This window comes from Prosopis cineraria, unplaced genomic scaffold, assembly GCF_029017545.1.
Source record: "Prosopis cineraria cultivar Desert tree isolate PC_DT_omini unplaced genomic scaffold, ASM2901754v1 PC7, whole genome shotgun sequence".
Lineage (NCBI taxonomy): Eukaryota > Viridiplantae > Streptophyta > Magnoliopsida > Fabales > Fabaceae > Prosopis > Prosopis cineraria.
Genome location: NW_026555338.1, coordinates 36,303,158 through 36,323,478, shown reverse-complemented (window position 1 = coordinate 36,323,478; position 20,321 = coordinate 36,303,158). Strand labels below are relative to the sequence as shown.

At 36.1% G+C, this 20,321-nt stretch overlaps 2 protein-coding genes across 2 annotated transcripts; both read left to right on the top strand.

Moving 5' to 3' along the window:
* Positions 1 to 5,530: 5,530 nt before the first annotated feature.
* LOC129315941 (BEL1-like homeodomain protein 1) lies at positions 5,531 to 9,402 on the top strand. Its single transcript, XM_054960112.1, has 4 exons — positions 5,531 to 6,913; positions 7,444 to 7,817; positions 7,921 to 7,981; positions 8,293 to 9,402. Exons 1-4 carry the CDS (start codon positions 5,990 to 5,992, stop codon positions 9,064 to 9,066), a joined length of 2,133 nt encoding a protein of 710 aa, XP_054816087.1. The 5' UTR covers positions 5,531 to 5,989; the 3' UTR covers positions 9,067 to 9,402.
* A 2,951-nt stretch (positions 9,403 to 12,353) lies between these two features.
* LOC129316287 (E3 ubiquitin-protein ligase PUB24-like) lies at positions 12,354 to 14,261 on the top strand. Its single transcript, XM_054960629.1, has one exon. The coding sequence runs from the start codon at positions 12,733 to 12,735 to the stop codon at positions 13,954 to 13,956; it is 1,224 nt and encodes a 407-aa protein (XP_054816604.1). The 5' UTR covers positions 12,354 to 12,732; the 3' UTR covers positions 13,957 to 14,261.
* The last annotated feature ends 6,060 nt before the right edge of the window (positions 14,262 to 20,321 follow it).

The following is a 20,321-nucleotide window of genomic DNA, read 5'->3' as shown; positions in this document are numbered from 1 at the left end:
GCTAGTGCTACTGCTACTGCTAGTTTCTCCAAAGTTGATTGCACGAAAAAGCAATGTGCCAACTTCCATATATACAAATGAAGAATTAAAAGTTTACAGATACCGGAGGTAGCAACAGGACACGGGACACATGTATGGAGGATTTAGGTAAATCCAAGGGCAGAGTAAAATGGGGTTTCTTTTGAATTTGCAATCTCCGGCGAACCTTTATCCTATAAATGCGTGTTGTCTGAGATAACTATGGGACAATAGAAGCTGATGAAGGCTGTTTGATGCCATGCTTAATGAAGGCGCTTTCTCATTCTCTCCAGAGATGGATTATTGGGGGGGGGGGGGTAACGCCAATCCGACCTATCAAACACTGGTGGGCACAATAATATAATGAGGGAGATGGCCCACGCTATGTAACGCAGACCAGATGGACAAAAATGGGGTTCATTCTCGTTGCTGCCACCGTGACTGGATAGGGCAGCGGCAGCAATTAGAACTCATTCATGAGAGCTTCAATGACGTCAAAGAGCGGAATTAATTAAGGGTATATATAAAGGGGTAGGCCTATAGGGCATACATGAGATACATATAGACGTCCCCACAGAGAGACCCACTAGTTGTAGCCAATGAATGAGCCAAGCCAACAACTAACCTGGTGGTCCATCTGCCCAAGTGCTGTCCGACCCAAATCCTCTTTCTTTTTTATTTACTTTCACGGAAGAATCTAATATCCATATACTTGCATTATATGTGTGTGTGTGTGTGTGTGTGTGTGTGTGTGTGTATTGGGAGTGAAGCGTGGTGGATGCGTCCTTGTTCTCGGGATAGATAATATAGAGAGAGGCGTTTGTTTTAATTTGTTCATTCGCTTTAATTGGTGGACCAGTGCATGTATAACACAGTGATTATTTTGGGCTCTCCCCCTAGTCTTCTTTAATTTTTTTGCAATCGCACCTGATTTCTTCACTGCTCATTTTGCTCCCAATCACATCCGCATTTTCGAGTTTTTGCACACATCATCCCGACCCTCTCAATTCTATACTTAAGTGACTACTAATTGCATGATGTCTTGCACGCCTATCTATTTCAATTTTAATTTATTGAATGTTTACTTATCATGAATGGAATCTTATAATTATCAATCACTCGCTGCTCTTGCCGCACCTTTTCCTGTTACCGCGACTTCAAAAAAGTTTGGGATGCATTTTCGTCAGGGTCCGCCCTCCATCGTCAACCAAAATGTTATATGTAAATATAACTTTAACATTTTCCTATTCCCATGATTTTAAACCCTCTATACTGGCCCCAAATTTTAATTTTAACTATTTTTTATACAAACCTTTTCTTATTTTTAATGTAATTTTAAGTTTTTTCCTGCTGCCACCGCCTCAAGATATCCACTTCACCACTTCGAGGAACTCTCTTTAATTCCGATCCTTTCCAGTTTCTAACAAAATGTGATTTAATTTATATAAAAAAACACTCTGTCCATTTATAATTTAGAAAGGACCATGCATGATTTTCCTCAAAGGAAAATTGAAGAAGTTATATAATAAGATCAGTATATCGTTCCCATCTCGGTTTAATAAATTTGGTGGCTGGCTGAAAATATAGAAAATCCCTTGTGTAAGTAAATGAAGTTACATCGGCCGTGAATGATTGTCTAGCAACTCAAAGGAAGGGGGATGCTTTCAGGAACATTTGAGATTAAGCTAATAATTCAATGGTTCCAGAACATAAACCTGTTAGAGAATAATTGACATTCAATATGGACATGATTTATATATAAAGAGCCGAGGAAACTTGATTCACCGCGGGCTGTACGCATGAGACACACACACACGCCTAAAAAGTCTAATATCCCTCTACATTAATAATCCCTCATTCATGCGTGAATAGGAGAAAGGTTGCTTAGCTTGGGAACCCTATCTAGATCAGTGCGTAAACAAGAGTAAGAGAGACAAAGTTGATTGTATGATGAATAATAGAAAATACGGAGAGAGAGCGAGAGACTTTTGAGGGGAAAAAAATTAGAAAAGTTATTGTTACAAATATCAAAGAAGGAACCAATGATGATTTTATAAAATCATAAATGGAACAGCATCGGTGATTATGCAAATAAATGAGAATCCATGAGAATGATGGGTAAGTTGTATTTAACGAGGGGGGAAAATTAAAGACAAAGGTACCCTGTGCCCATCGTGGGCATCTCAAGTTAAATTATGCGATACCTCCATGAGTCTCTCTTTTTCAATCACATTCTCTAACCCACTTTTTAATAATTACTCACACATGCCTTTTCTCAATGAGCCATTTTGGTTCCTGATTAGATGTTTTCCAATATAAGTGATGTTAATCATGTTGATTGTTGTAATGTGAAAGTCACATCTCCACCTATGCATTCGATTTTACTTAGGACGTATAAGCTATAAACTTTTCCCCCTCGTAAGGAACTGGACTCGAGTTTCTTATTGCTAGTTTGTTGTCAACACTCCATATATACATCTTAATTACAAAACATTTCTCATAGGTTTAAGAGTATTTAGCGACTATAAATTATAAGAGCAAAATGTCACTTTACAAGCATACACGCACGAGTGTGTGTATGTGAGACCCCAGCCTAATGCCATCGAGTACATATACATTAATCACTTGATATATAAATAAAAGGGTTAAATGATAATTTAAATTCAGAGACGATTTGAATCTTAAACTAATATTCAATATATTTTGAATTCTGAACAATTAAATTTAGAATTATTTTTCCTTGCCATTAATATAGGATAAACGTCAGTTAATTTTCAATAACCACCGGGCCCATCTTAATTTTCCTCTCTCCCCTTCTCTCCTTCCTTGCTCTCTCGCTCTCTCTCCTCCTTCCCTCTCATGATCATCATCTTGCTCGCTCGTGTGACAACTCTAGCCCAGCTCACTGTGGCAGAAAACAGAGGGCATGATTTCTACGATGTGAGCGATGTGGATGGAGAAATATTTTGTTAAGATTTGTGTGCGGCGTAGCTTGTATTTCCACTGCTTCGTTCATTGGGCTACGAATCTTTTTTCTTGTATTCTGTATTTCCAACTATTGCTTCTCAAGGATCGTGTTGAACTGTTCACAGATTGATTGAGTTTGTTGCTAACATTGCTTCGTTAAGCGGGGCTGTTTCCGATTGAAGATAAAGGTGTTGGTGGTTTCGCAAAGTGGAAGAGAAAACCTTAAAGGAGGCATTGATCTCAATGATTTAGTATGCTGCTTCGATCTCTATTTTACTTCTCTTGCATGTTATCTTTTTCGTTGTGAGCAAGATGGGTGTTGCAATTTCTTAGTTGAAAGTCATTTTTACCATTCTCAATATTTTCTTTTTTGTAGATTTTTAAATGCATAGGACTTTTTGAAGTTACAGTTTACAATTTCTTTTCTTTTCTAATTACCTGTTCATGATTTCTCTCATTGTGTTTTTATGATAGGCGACTGTAGCTAATCTCGGCGTTTAAATGTACTTGGAGTAATGGCATTCCAGGTATTGGGTTGCTTGCTCCTTGGCCGCACCACCGAGCAGAACGATGATCAAGAGAGAAAGAGGAACAAGAGAGGGAGGGAGGGTGGAAAAGGAGAGAAGGAAAGAAAAGATATCAGGTGATGATAGGCCCCACTGGTTAATATTGAAGACGTTTATCTTATGTTAATGATCGGAAAAAAATTATCCTAACTTCAGTTATTTAGAGTTCGAATTATTTCAGAACTTATAATTTATCTTAACTTCAATTGTTTAGAATTTAAATTATTTTAAAACTTATAATTTAAAGTTTAAATTGCTCTTAAGTAAAATTATGGATTTGCTAACCTCAGCACCTAGCTCGTGATTAATATATATAAAATTAGGTAGCCATTAGGAAAGGTTTTGTGTATATTTTATGAGGGGACTGAGGGTATATAGAATGATGTGAGTCTATACTCTATACAGTGCATATTTTGCTGTTGGTTTCCAGGCGTCGCTTTCCAGTAAAAAGGCACCCTATTCAATAAGCCGGGCAAAGTTTTTAGCAAGCAGTGAGCTTTATGCATACATAGCTCCCCTACTTTTCATGGTGTCACCTGGATAATGATGCGCGGCAAGAGTATTATTTTCTAATGAATTACTATCTTCATCGTTAAGTTATTAATTTATTTGAGTTCAATCATCATCACGTACCATGCTACTATATTTGTCACTTGCAAATGAAAAGAAAAACTCAATTTAGCTAATAATTAACGTGCCCACATCGTCAAAACCTATAAGCAATAATGTTATTGTGTGGAGACCGACAACGTAATTAATTATTAGATGTGGCCCTAAACCATCGCAATTTATTGAAACCAACTTTCTATTTTACCTTTCCAAGCAAAGATAAGAATTCATTGGTGGGTGTGATCGTTCATGTAGCGACGGAGACATTATGTGGTGGGGACGGCCTCGGAGTTTAGGATGATATGTTTTGCATAATTTTTTTTTCAATATAATTTGGGTGGTACATGTTCACCGCCTTAGTGGTGTCTGTATAGTGCGTCTACAACATCATTGATCGTTGCACATTGAAATGTATACAGCTTCGAAAGTTAAAAATCAATTCATGACAAGACAGTTTAATTTCCAATAATAGATATTAATGATTGTTATGGGGCTGTTTATTCCTCTCCAGATGGTTATGCACTGCTATACATGTACACTAGATCTTAACATTAAGACTCAGTTATAGTGCTTTATTTCCTAACCTCTACATCGACCTGCAGACAAAGAAAAAGAAGAAAACGAAGTATGAACAAGAGACTTTTGCCATGATGGGGGGAAAAAGGAAATTAAAGGTCAAAAGAAGAAGAGAAAAGGGTTCATGTATGTACAGTACGTAGAAGCAACGTACGTAGAGACGAGGAACAGAGTATCGTGGTTAGGTTAGATACAGGAATGGCAATGGAATGCAAGGCCAGACTTGAATCAGGAGTAATTATTTTAAAATCTCACTCAATATAATTAATTATTCAGAGATTCATTAATAATTAAATTTAAAAAATAATATATTTTTTTTTACTTCAATTATCAATAAACTTAAAAATAATTAATTATATTGAATGAGTGTTACATGTAACTATTTTTTAATAATTAAACTCATTGTTGAATCACCATGTGTTGGTGTTGGTCTCTTTTCTTGAGTGTTGTTGTGTGTGGGGTCCTACTAAATTACCACTTTTCCTCTGCTCGCGGTTCTCGAATCCCTAGACGATTTCAACTGGAAGGAGACGTAGACGCTCTGAATTTGGACGATCTTAATTGAATTTGGTGGCTCCTATTAGGGCGCGTGAGGAAGGCGTCGTTGATTGCATAAAAGATGGAGAAGAGGCTTTGTGATCCCGAAGCTATGTGTTTCCGTGCTTACCAAACACCAAATAGTGTTTACGATTGGCGGGAGAGTGTGTACAGCAGAACAAGAAAATTACTGGGCAACTAGTAGATGCATAGAACTATATATGATAATATAAAATGACACCACAGTAGGAGGGAGAACTAAATAAGAAGGAACAGGAGATAGAAAATGGACCACATGCACTCGGATATACATGGGAGTCAGAGGTTATTTCAAAAGAATTAAATGACAGAGGAGGGGCATAGACAGCAAGCTGTATACCCTCATCCGCCATCGCTTCTTCTCTCGTGCGTCTCCTCCTTTATCCATTATTGGCCTCCGTACGGACGCTCCTGAGCTCCTTTCTGCATCCATCCATCCCTTTCATCATTCTCTTCCTAATTCTCTTCTCTTCATTTCTCCTAGCTTCCTGGCTTTTTGTGTCCCTCGCTATTTCCCAATTCCCTTCCCTTTCAGCTTCACATGGGCTGATTAAGCTCTCCGCAGACAAACACGCAAAAGCAACTTGATTTGTCGTCGTCTAGCTTGCGTAGACGTTTGAGAAGACTGATTATAATATACTCAACATCTTTTTCTTTGTGGGAATTGATAGTGAGATATGGGGACGTTCTTTCATGGAGGCAGTTCAGAAATCCAACCCTCTGGTGCTCCTGCCGCCGCCGGAGACGGCTTCCACACCCTTTACCTTCTCAACCCCGCCACCGCCGGCCCCTACGTTCCCTACTCCGGTTCGAACCCCCATCCTCAATCGACGGCCGGCGTGCTTCTTCTCAATCCCGGCTCTCCCCCAAACGCCCTCAACCTCGCCGCCCTCCCCAACGCGCCGCCTCCTTCATCCTCCGACCACGATCCCTCCCGACCTTCCTTTCTTGGACACGAAATCTCCTCCTTCCACGGCTTCACCGCCCCGGCTGCTCCTCCTCGGGTCCACTACAACCTCTGGGGCTCCATGATTGATCCCCACCCGACATCAGCCGTGGCAACAGCGTCTAGCAGTTCCGGTGGGGTTCAGTCCGCCTCCGCCGCCCTAGACGCGTCGCCCCATTTGAGTTTCAGGAGGCCTTCTCAGCAGGGTCTGTCCCTCAGCCTTTCGTCTCAACAAACAGCTTATAGGTCGCTTTCCGGCGAGCTTGACGTTCCCGGACACCCTCATCATGCTGCTGCCATATCGACCTCGAACTGTGATGATGTGCGGATTCTGGTTCCGAGTAATCATGTTTCTTCAAATGGAATTTCTAGCGTGCAGAGTTTTGTTTTGGGATCCAAGTATTTGAAAGCAGCTCAGGAGGTTTTGGATGAGGTTGTCAATGTGGGTAAGGGAATCAACCAAGAGGTGGCTGTGAAAGAGAAGACGGAACCAAATAAACAATCAACATCTGGTGGGCATCGTGACGGTTCAAGTGGTGGTGATGGAGGAGGAGGAGAAAATAGTGAAAATGGGAAGCAAGGAAGTGAGCTCGGTGCGGCACAGAGACAAGAACTTCAGATGAAGAAGTCCAAGCTTGTCGCCATACTTGATGAGGTACGGTATATTATGCGCACGCACCGTTATATATACACATGCAACTTCCAGAATTAACTTTACACTATTTAAAAGGGAAAAAAAATTAAAGCCAAGGAGATTTAGATATAACGTCCATCAGCTATTATACGAGGCAATTGTGTTCGATCTTCTCGTTGTACTTTAATCGGGGTCCGGTTTTGTCAGTTATTCAGACTGGGCTATAAATTCAGTAATTTGGGAAAACTGTGACAGGGATAGAAATTGAGAATGTGACACTGCAAGAGGGGTTTGTGAAATTGACAGGCGTAAGTCTGTCTCTCAGTTATCAATTCTTACCATCCTCTCCTGAAATTCTGAATGGTATAAGAGGTGTCAGAGAATAATTTGGTTTTGGGCCCATATTTGGTCAGTTGCAGAATTTCAGAACACAGCAGTGCCCATATTTATTGATTGACATTGGGCAATGAGGTTCAAAGTATAACAAGCACTTTATAGATACAGATGGGTCCATTCTTCTTTCTAATGACAGCTTTGTTTTGAACTTGCAGGTGGAACAGAGGTACAGACAGTATCACCACCAAATGCAGATAGTGATAGCGTCATTCGAGCAGGCAGCGGGATATGGTGCAGCAAAAACATACACGTCCCTTGCCTTAAAGACCATCTCAAAGCAGTTTCGATGTCTCAGAGACGCAATCGCTTCACAAATAAGAGCAACAAGCAAGACCTTGGGTGAGGATGATTGCTTGGGAGCTAAGGTAGAAGGTTCGAGGCTGAGGTTCGTGGACCACCATCTTCGGCAGCAACGGGCTTTGCAGCAGCTGGGAATGATCCAGCACAACGCTTGGAGACCCCAACGAGGCTTACCTGAACGAGCTGTCTCCATTCTTCGTGCTTGGCTCTTCGAGCATTTTCTTCACCCGTAAGAAACTCTCCACGCTGATACTACAATATTCCAGATATGATTATCCCTCTTGCCTTCTATTTAGATATATTAACAAGTCATTTCTTTTTGTGGCTGGCAGCTACCCCAAGGACTCCGATAAAGTTATGCTCGCAAAACAAACTGGACTTACTCGTAGCCAGGTATACATATGTATAATGTGCCTATAATGGATATCGTTCTCGATAGCATACTTAAGGTGTTAGTTCTATCAGAACTGTTTATTTGTCATCAATACAAAGCAATAGGCGTCTCATTACTGGAGAGGACGGGGATGGTACCCAATTTGGAATATAGAAAAAATCGAAAAGCTTATGCATATATGCTTCCAAAAACAATGTAGACGACAACGTACATTTGGTTTGGTATTTCTTGTTTTTTATGATTGATCACATTCACATGCACCTATGTAGTAGCTAGAATAACGCGAAAAGAGGTGGGTGGATGAATGCAGGTGTCAAACTGGTTCATAAATGCAAGAGTTCGGCTATGGAAACCAATGGTGGAAGAAATGTACGTGGAAGAAATGAAAGATCAGCAAGAAGGGAATAAGGAGGTGGGGTCAAGCCGTAAGGATTCACAGCCACAAGAATCAGGTGGGTTTCGGCTTGAACATCAGATGAGACGCTTCCAATCAAATCCAGATCAAAGCTTCAATAAACAAATAACTACCCAAACCAACACCTCAAATTCCTCAATCTACCTTCAACCACATTCTTCAGGATTCCCAGTAGCTGCAGGGTCGTCGTCTCATCATCATGACAAGATGCAAATAAGAAGCCCCAAAAAGCCAAGAAGTTCAGAAGTGATGAACAACTCTCCAAGCAGTATCCTGTCGGTGGACATGGAAATGAAGCCTGGAGACACAGACAGATCAGAAGGCACCGCAAAGTTTGGCATGGAAAGGCACCCGTTGATAAGTAATGGGAATGGAGGAGGATATGGAGGGTTCACCATGGAAGACATGGGAAGGTACAGTGTGGCTGACCACCTGGCTCCGAGGTTCCACGGAAATGGAGTGTCTCTCACTCTTGGACTTCCTCACAGTACTGACAATCTTCCCCACCATGGATTTCTGTCGCACAATATGAATTTGACAGCTGAAGGAACCGACTTCTGTGCAATCAATGCTCCACAACCTCATTCCAACACCAATTATGACAATATGGATCCCATTCAGAGCAGAAAGAGGTTTGCTGCCCAGTTATTGCCAGATTTTGTGGCCTGATGACCGTTCGTGGCAGGCTAGCTAGGACGCGTCCACGACTGATTTCACTTAGCTTCCGTGTGTGTTCTTTCCACACTGACTTAGCACAACACTCGGCTAGCACACCCGCGCGTTGATCCTTTACTATCCCTTTTGTTATTTTCGTTCGCTAATATTATAAGTTGTAGCCAGCCAATATATTGCCAAGCAGCTTATAGAATTTATATAGTTGGGGAGGGGATAATATTTTATATGCATGGTATATATAGAAGCATTAATAATTAGTTTGTAAAAAATTAGGGTATTTTTTCTGTTATTTTTGTTTGAAATTTGAAGGGTTTTGCGCTTGCATGTTAATTGCGTCGATTTAATTATTTATGACCGGTCATGGGCGTGACTTTCGATGTGGGCATATAAAATATTTGAGGAATTGGATATTAATTGAGTTGGTACTCGCTTTCGGACTTGCCAGTGCATGCATGCAAAAGTAAAAGGCTATGCTTGAATTTCAATGGGCAGAAATTGATTAACAAAACGTGCTAATGTTAGGATAATATTTTCTGATGAGCAGACAACTCGGCTTCAATAAATAGGAACGAATGATGAAAGCTGTCTTGAATTAATCAAGAGAGAGGGGTGGAAAACATGGCCGATCAGTCGGCAAATATCTATACAGGTTTTGGCATTAGCTAGCGAGTTTCAACATGGTTTGAAGAACTATCTAGCTTATTGGATGTGCAAGAAGTCAAGGGAGAAGCAGTTTTGTTTTGTTATCAAGAAGAAAGGTTGCTGCATCATCATAAGTGAGTCAGAGCTTGATAGGCGCAGCTACAAGTTGTTCTCCGTAAATAATTAATCAATTGGAGTGAGAACATGCTTCAATGCTTTTCACTGATTGCCTTCCCGCCCCTTCTCTCTGCTTGAGACTTGTATCGTGTGTTTGTGTGAGCTAAATGGCAAATAAATAAATGAATGAAACATGAATTATTTTATCTTGAGAGTCGGTTAATTTCGTTTTCATTTTTCATTTTTGAAAACTGTTCTACAGACTACTTTTTTTAACAACAAAACAAAAAAATTATTTGATTACACTAATTTTAAAAATAAAAAATTAGTTAATAGTAATGACCAATGGCAACAATGGATAATAGTATTTGATAGGGATTAGTGATGACTACTGATGATAGCTAGCAATGGAGTTGATATTGGTGGGCGGTAGCTTTCAATAGTCAAATGTAATGTATTTTAAAAATTAAAAAAAACAACTCTAAAATATTTTTGAAAAAAATTCAAACATAACGGTAAGAAGTAAGTAATTCAGAAGTAAAATATGCATGGCATGATATGGAATACGGATGCAGCCATGTTGAATAAATGAGTGGGCAATTATTGGGCTCATCCACTGAAGGGGCTGGCCCATATTTGCTCTTGAGCCCACAACCCCTATTCGATTCACAACAGGTTCCCAATAGGTCTGACCATACATGCCTCATGCAAATCATAAAAATGACCAGACATTTCCTTTGTTTTTTTTTTTTTGGTCACTTGTCATGCCGTCGAGTGCGTGTATTTTGCTAATTAAATTTCTTCTAAGCTATTTGAAAAGATGATGTCTCATTTCGGGCAGAACAAAACTGATGGAGGGGTCGTAAATCATAAAAATTAAAGTTAAATATTAGGCGCGTATAATAGCTTTTTAAAACTAGAGAGTAAATATCTTAAATTAAAACATTCACAAAATTCGAGAGTGAACCCTCAAAGGAAAAAAACTTATATATTCAATGTGCTTTAAGATTGTTTGGGCTAAATATGAAACGTTACTTTTGGTATTTGTTGTTCAACTACAAACAAAGATATATAAATTTTTTATAATTTTTTTCTATAATAAATTCTTATTATTGATTAAATTAAATTAATACATAAAGATTCACATGTCATGATTTGATTTGATAGAAGTATATTAAGTATATAAGATTAATTGCATAAGTCTTGCCCCCCTTTTTTTACCATCAAGTGATATGCAGTATTTAATTCATGAAGCATAAATAAACGTGCCCTTAATTTCAGAATTAATGAAATGATTCATGATTCTTCCAAAAAACGAAAAAAATAATAAAAGAAAATGAATTTATACGATGAAAATTCCAAGCATTTATAATTTATAAATTAATACTACTCCTTTCAGTCTTTCTAATTATAAGAGACATAACTAATTTTCAAATATCAAGAATTGCAATTAAAGTTAGTTGAGTTAATAACTACGTTACAAATGCTAATTTCTTATTCAAAATACCCTATTTAATAATTAATTGGTGATTTTTAATAATTGATCTCATTAATAAATGACTCTTTTTTAACGAGGATATAAAAAAATTAATAAACACCTGTGGTTGGTGTTTCTTATAAATAGGTACCAGATAATTTACAAACAAAAAAATAATTATTATAAAAAGGACCGGTGCATTATTTAGCTGGAACGATAACCACGACTTGAATGTGCTGCGACAGGTGTATAGTTTTATTTAGACTACAGGCAAACTAAGTCCTGGACTTTTTGAATACTAAAATGGATCATTTATGAGAATACACCACACCACAAACTGATCATTTATTTGTTATACTCTATCTGTGTTACAGACCAAAAATCAAAGGATGCCACTCTGATTCTGACGTGGTAGACGTGAAAAAAAAAATCTTTGAAGCCAAAAATCTCAAGTCAAATGCTCTGAGGTTATCTGCCCGTAATTAAATGCACCACTTAGTCATCACCCCCGCACCGCATCCTCATATGTTCAATTTCTTACATATAATTACATGCAAATCCAGCCAAACAAAATACCTGCGTTGCGTTGACATGTTATTTGATTTTATTTTCCCCTCGTCATATGATACTGATTACTGTACCAGTATTTCTTTTCGCTCACACGCCACCCTTTTTTTTATTTTTGGCCCCGTTACTGAGCTCGAAACATACAAGCATTATTTCCAAATATGATCCGCCGAGAGGGATGTGTGAGTGGCGATCTTAAATTAAACATATCTAATACTTAACGGAATACGCTTTTTTTTTTTAAAAAAAATCAAATTAGTCTGTGAGAATGTTTCAGAGAACATAATTTTTAAAAGTATCTGAACATAAATATCCACAATATAAAACTCTTAAAAAATAATATATACGGCGCCATATAAACTCACTCCTGAAGTTTCTAATCTGTCTGCTCTCTTTTTCACCCCTAACCAACGTTACAAAAGACAAAAACAGAAAAATAAAATTAAACAACGCACTCAAACTGTGCCTAGCATCCGCTCACATATCAATATTCAAAAGCTAGCTATATTCTTTTTAGCCATAATTCAAAAGCAACGTTAACGTATTTGAAAAGGTTACTGCTCGCCGGTTTGACCAATATCTCTGACTGGTAAACTCATTGAATCAGCGAGGGACCCAACCGGGGGAAAAACAAAGACTGAAAAAGAAAACCCAACAATTTTTAACTTCGTCTAGAAATGTCTTCGGCCCTGGTTCACCCTGTATATGTATAACGTCCTAGTATATATAATATAGCCACCATATTTTACCCACTAAAGCAAGTAATCATTTAATTTCCCTCTTTGCTTCATCCTCTTCCTCTCTTCTCCTTCTCCTTCTCCTTCTCCTTCTTCTTTTTCCTCCCATATTCACCATCAATGGCCGATATTGACGTTCCTCAATATTTCTTGTGTCCTATTTCTCTGGAGATCATGAAAGATCCTGTGACGACCGTAACAGGTATAACCTACGACAGAGAGAGCATCGAGCAGTGGTTGCTCATGGCGAAGGAGAGGAATTGCCCGGTCACCAAGCAGCCGTTGCCCACCGACTCGCCCTTGACCCCCAACCATACCTTACTCAGGCTAATCCAGGCTTGGTCCTCACAAAAGGCTCGCAACGGCGCAGTTCGGATTCCAGCCCCGAAACCCCTCCTCTCCTCCATCCACGTTCACAAACTTATCTCTCATCTTCAGATTCCTCATCTGTGTCAAACGACACTGAGAAAAATGGATGCTTTGGCAGGCAGCGAAAGCAACAGAAGGTGCATGGTGGAATCTGGAGCACTCGAAGCTTTGGTCTCCATAATTACCCAGAAATTCAAGGAAGGTATAACAAGTTGCCTTGAACAAGCTTTGAGAGTTCTTCGTTTACTCTGGGCTGCATCGTCCATCGCTCACGTGAAGCCTCTGGTTTGTGAAAACTTGGACTTTATCACCTCTTTGGCCTGGGCATTGCAAATTGGCGTGAGAAACAACGTTAATATAGTAAACGAAACAATGCCTATTTTGAAATCGACCGCAGGAGCCGCAGATTCAACCCTTCTGGGAAACTTAAATGTTGAATTTTTCAGAGAAATAACGAAGGTACTAAAAAACAGAAGAGTCTCGGAGCAGGCTATCAAATCAGCCTTGCAGGTGCTCATAGAAACGTGCCCCTTAGGAAGAAACCGAATGAAAATCGTAGAATCAGGAGCGGTCTTTGTATTAATTGATCTTGAGCTAGAAAAACCGACAAAGAACATAACGGAGCTCGTGTTCAACCTTCTGGCAAATCTATGTTCGTGTGCTGATGGTAGAGAACAGTTTCTGCGGCACGCAGCGGGAATCGCTGTGATGTCTAAGAGGATTCTGAGGGTTTCGAATGCAACTGACGATAGAGCTGTTCAAATATTTTCGTTGATAGCTAAGTACTCGTCATCGAATGATGTCGTTTTGGAGATGTTGAGGGTGGGAGCTGTGTCCAAGCTTTGCATGGTGATGCAAGCTGACTGTGCTTCGTATTTGAAGGAGAAAGCAAGAAGCATCCTTAGGTTACACTCCAAAACTTGGAACAATTCTCCCTGCATTCAAGTATATTTGCTGACCAGGCACCAAAGGTGATCCTTGCCTCTCAAATATATATCTCCGTTTTATTTTGTTTTTGTGAAAATACCCAATTTCATCCCTAAAATATATGCTTAGTTTTATAGGAAGGACTAGATAGCTTGTCTGCTCTTGCTCTCTAGTTTCTCTTGGTTTACTTTATTTTTCCACCTTGCTGGTCGACACTGTACATCAAGAACGGAACCTTTCTTGGCGTCCGTAATATGTTGTATAAATCAGCCCCTTACCTATAGTTGACTTTGCTGTAAACATAGGCACTTGCGTACTGTCTAAGAGGCAAATGCGCAGCCGACAACTATGACTGGAGGAGAATGTTGAGGATAAAGTGGTTAATTTCAAAATTTGAATTGTTTGAATTGAAGGTTAAAATTTGAAAACAAAAATAATTATATACTTCTTTCATTTAAAAATATGTGACATTTTTTAAAGAGTTAAATGTTTAAAAATATAAGATATTTTTGATCTTTTAAAATGTAATTATTATCTTTTTTTCAAAAGTATTCTTATCAATAGTGACTGTGATTGATTGCAGGATATTTAATAAGGATAAATATAAAAAGATAGAATTAGTTTACAAGTAGGTAATAACTTTATTGAGAAATGTGATTCGGTTAAAAATATTTTACATTTTTTAATGAAGGGAGTACTTAGTTTTATATATTTAATTAACTTATTTTTAGTTGAATTAATATATGTGAATCTTTCATAAATTATTTATTTTAAAAAAATTTTGATATAATAATATTAATATATTAAAATTTATATATGTCTTAATTTGATTGGATAAAAATTATATTAAGTATACAATCTTAAGAACATAAATAATCTTGTCCTCTATTGAATATTATTGATAATGTATATGTCGGTATTTCACTCTTGCGATCCAATCGTAACGTTTGAGGATTAAGCTCTTGTAATCTTAACTTGATCCTACGAGTTTAACATTTTTATATTTTTAACTTACAAAATTATGTCAACTCATTTCATGAACTCGAACTAGATACAAACTTAATTAAACTCACAAGTTTACTTTTGAGTTTACCATTTTTACACTTCTAACTTACAAAATCGTGCCAACTAATTTATAAATTTAGATTAGATGTAAGTTTAATTAAACTTTATTAAGCTTGTCAATTTTTTTTTTGGTCGAGTGAGTTAATTATATACTATAAAGAATTCAATTCATAAAAGTTGTAAAATCTGATTAAAAAAAACTTAAAATGTAAAAAATAATATTAATAAAAAAAGCAAACAAAAATACAAAAAAATAAGTTCCTTTATTTTAAAATATTTATGTCTTGTATATGGTGATTTATCCATATATATGGATTTAATTTCAATAATTTATATTTTTAATATATTTAAATTAAATTACAATCATATTTTAAAGGCTATTTGTTAATAGAGGCAAACTTTTATGAATTTACAATCCAAGTTTATATTTCTATCATGAGTTTATTTAAACTTATAAGTTTAACAACCTTGCTCATGAGTTCGTGTGCTACCCTCTAATCAAAGTAATATATATAATTATTAATATTTCTCTTTAAAGATCTAAACACTTCTATGGTTGAAAGATAGGTAATACTTCTAATCCTTCCGGCATGCATGGAAATATATGTGATTTAAGTTTTCAATTAATATAAAATAGAAAAACTATAAAAAGTTGTATTATTCATATGCAATAAAAAAAAAGCTAAATTAAGTATATGTGTCGTTATTAGAAAAGGGTGTCTGGTTAACAATCAAAAGAGAAAAAATAACTAACCTAATTATTTTCAAAACAATCATAATCCAAAAAAAAAATCAAAACAATCAGTTAAAAGTCGTGACAATGCGAGTTAGTTCCAGATAATGGAGAATAAGTTTAATTGTTTTGATTTAATTGGAAATTGAAAATTGAAAATTAAAAATTAAAAATTAAAAAGTTAATCTAAAGCTCGTATACAGCCCTCGGCTATATACGGTAGCCCATACGTAGTTTATAAGGTTTGTTTGCAGTGCCAGAAGTAGTGTCGAAGACTGCAATATGGTATGTTATTGGATTGAGAAAGCGAGCGTGCGCATTTGGTTGGTAGAGAAACGCACGGTTAGAATTGGTATTCAAATTGATTGCAAAGACAAAAGTGCAATGCTAGCGATGTGATGAGTGGTAGTATCACACTAGCTAGCTAGGCTAGGATTATTCTTCTCTCAGTAACAAAGATGCCATGGGCTCCTTTCATTTTTACATATATAAAAAAATTGTATCACGTAATTTTAAAAAAATAATTAATTAAAAATAATAATAATATTTAAAAATAAAAAAATTAAATTAAAATACTTCATGTTAATCAACATAAACATATATTAATTATTTTTTATTAATATAAATTATAAGAGACGATTTAAAAAATGTGTAATAAATATTCATTAAAATATGTGATTTTATTTATATAAAAAAATAAGTGAAAAGGCATAGTTTCTCTTATAAATAGAAATAAAGAGATTAATTTATTGTGGTTGCTGGAGGCACAAGTTTAGCTTGAGTGCCCATCACAGTAGTGAGAGATTTAGATCATCTAAATTTTAATCTGGATGGTTCAAATTTAACCCATTATTATATATTATTGTTTAAATAAAAATTTATAAAATTTATAAAATAATTTTAATATTTTTTATTTTTATTATGGTCTAAATTTAAATTGAAGGGTTTAATTTAATATTAAAATTTTTATAATTGATGTATATGGATTATTTAGATGTACTTTGTAGATTGCACAGTCCAAATTAACACCGTATTAAATTTAGATTGTCCAGAATATACCTGAATAGTAAATATACATTAATTATAAAAATTTTTATATTAAATTAAACTCTCCAGATTAAATTTAAGTCAAATTTAAAAATAAAAAATTATTAAATTATTTTATAATTTGTATAAATTTTGATTTTAAAAAATATAATATATAATAATGGGTTAAATCTAGACTATCTATATCAAAATTTGGATAATCCAAATCTTTGATTGTAATGAGCACCCAAACCGAATCCTTGCAATGCACACAAGTGAGTAATTTGTAACCAGACAATTATTATAGTTCAAATGATAATATCCCCTCTTATACTATTTATAGAACATGTTTTAAGAGATTCATTCAATCTTATTTATAAGTTATGATATGATATTTTAGGTTATATTTAAAAAGTATATTTAAAATTATCCTTCAAACCCAACTGAATAGTATCCCTCCCATCTTTTTCCTATAGAACAAGGTTATCTCTTTTGTATAAAATGAAACATTACTTTATAGTTTATATCTTTTAAATTACATTATCACGTCATAAATAATATCCCCCCTTCAAATTAAACTAACGCCGATCTTTTTCCTGCACTCGCTTTTTTTGACTAATTAAAATTATTGGTCAGTTTTAGATTTGTTGGAGTGAATGGTATGGCAACAGTGGATGGTAAACAAAGCAGAATGGGTGCAGAGGGGAGTTAAAGAAGCAAGTATTTTTCCATTTGAAGCATTTTAATTTGGAGATAGCGACTCCCCCTTTTAATTTGTTTGTTTTCGTTATTCTTCAGTCCAAGCATGCATTCCATTATTCCAAGATTGCTGCTCTGCTCCCTCCCCTGCGTTGATTTTTCTCCCTTCAACAATTCCTACTGTCTAAGTCAAATAGCCACCATCAGAGGCCTATCCAATGTCTCTCTCCTTCTCCATACACTATACAGCATAATTCGTGTTGATGAAGACGCAAACTATATTATCATGGCTGGTGATAATTTTAAAAAAATATTTTAATTGTTAAAATGGCAACAGCACGTGTGTGTGAGTGTCAGCAGAGTGTGTCTGTTTAGTATCTTCAATTTTTTGGATACTAAAATTCAAAAAACGTCATTAAGAGCGCATGGCAGTAAGTCCCTGACCCGTCCCTTTGCGGTTGAGCCGGGACAGTTGGCAATATATGCGGTCGCGAGGGATATCTCCATTGTACTTCCTCCGTCCGCTGCCTCTGTCTTTATGTATAAAAAATTTTGTAATTTTTTTTTATCTTTAACTATAAAAAATTATTAACATATTTTTAATGAATTGACTGTTAAACTTTTATTAAGTTGGAAAGGATAAAATATAAGTACTCTTATTAATTTATTTAAAAAAATTTATTTTTTATTTATAATAATTAAAGATAAAATTAAAATATTGTTGTGCTTTTAATTAAATAATTAATTTTTATTAATTTGCGTAATTTGATTAAAAAACATCATATATATAGGAACAGGGAAAATATGTTTTATTTATTTTTTTTAAAGAGATAAATGTTATCAGGTCTATTCAAAACCAAAAGCCAAAAAAAAAAACAAGGAGTAAATGTCATACGTTTAAATGGGGAGAAATATCATCTGGAGAATTTGTTAGAATTTGGAGTGGAACCTCCAAGTAATTGATGCAAGGTTTGGATAAAAAATGAAGAACTTGAATGCAAGAAACCTTTTATTTCAATTTCTAGTAATAATTTACACACTTCACTCTTTGATTTTTCTATTCCTCATTTTTCTTTTTCACCTTTACGTGATAAACCCACACAATGTCTTTTCTCACACCCAACCAAAGTTTCCGACACACTTCAGTCGCTCAATTCTACTTATTTGGCTTCTTTTTCTCTCTGCACACACACGCAAATGACACACACTCACTTATTTATAGATGAGGAATTAACAATGGTGAAATGGCATACAAATATGTTTCACCGCCTTGAAATATGTTTGTCCACAAAATAATATAAGGATATAGAGGGAGGGAGAAGGAAAATTCTAGGGAGAGAGAGAGTCGGTGAAAATTTTTTACTCCCCTTTTATGACTACTCTCTCGATCTCTTCATCATTCTATATTGCTTCATGAAGTCTTTGATCTTGGCTCCTCTAAGTGATTTTGTAAACATGTTTGCAATTTGATTGTTGGTTCTACCTACTTTTTCATCTCGATCTCACCTTCGAGTACTTCCTCTCTAATGTAATGATAGTGCACCTCTACATGCTTGGTACGAGCACGGAACACCGGGTTCTCTATAAGTTGAATAGTAGACTGGTTGTCACAATGCAGCTTCACTAAATAACTTATCTCTTGGTGCAAGTCTTTCATCATTTACATTAACCAGCTACTTTCTTATGCTGCCATTATTGCTACTCTATAATCTGCTTCTATACTCGATAGTGACACAGTTGGTTGTCTCTTGTTTAACCAAGAGATAGCTCCAAATCCAATATTAAAGATGTGCCCAATTGTTGAATGCCTTGTATCATAGCCTTCAACATAGTCGGCATTGCAATATCCTTCTAATCTACATGTAACACCTTTCTTGTATAAGATGCCATAATCAATAGTGCCTTTGACATATATTAGTATCCGTCGCACTACTTCCAAATGTGATTTCCTTTTGATATATAATAGTATTCGTCGCACTACTTCCAAATGTGGTTTCCTGAGGTGCTGCATGAATCGATTGATTAATCTAATTGCATAGGATATGTCATGCCTTCTTAGAGTGAGATAGATAAGACTATCTACTAATTGCCTATCTATAGTTGCATCTTCCAACTTCTTGCCTTTATATGCACACAGCTTTACATTAGGCTCCAATAGCACTGAGATAGGTTTGCATTCAAGCATGCCAAATTATTGCAACACATGTCTAGCATACTTGTGCTGGTACAAGAATCACCCTTCCTTGGTATAATCTACTTCGAGTTTTAAGAAATGTTTTAACTCACCAAGCTACTTCATCAGGAAGCTGACGGATAGATGTACTTTTGTTCGATTAATTTCTTCTTTTTCGTCTTTAGTGATGATCAAATCATCCACATATATTAGCACTATAGCTAGCCTTCCATCTTAAGCTTTCACAAATAAACTTGAGTTTGCCGAAGCCACTGTTAACCTGTTCACATCAACGCATATGTACATGGTAATTTTTTTATAATAAAAAAATGTCTTCTTACATACATTGTAATTTTCTTGATGATAATAATTTTAAATCATCACTTATTTCAAAAGCTATTATCATTTTTAAACAGGAAAATGTTGTGAATAATTTTATTCTATTGGAAAACTAAAAAATTGATTCCCGTTCATTTTTGTTCTCTTATGTTTGGAGTTATTGAACTCTTGTTAACTTTGGAATCGGAATGTGGCATGCCTTTGACTAGTGACAGTCAATCTCCATCTTTTCGAATATAGCAACAGTAGCAAAACGTTTCTCGATAATCATGTTACAAAAATACCGTCCTCATAACAATTAACAAAGACAATCATCGATTGATCCTGGAACATTTTACCACTCATTATGCATGGCCTCGCGATGAATACTCTTTTGTT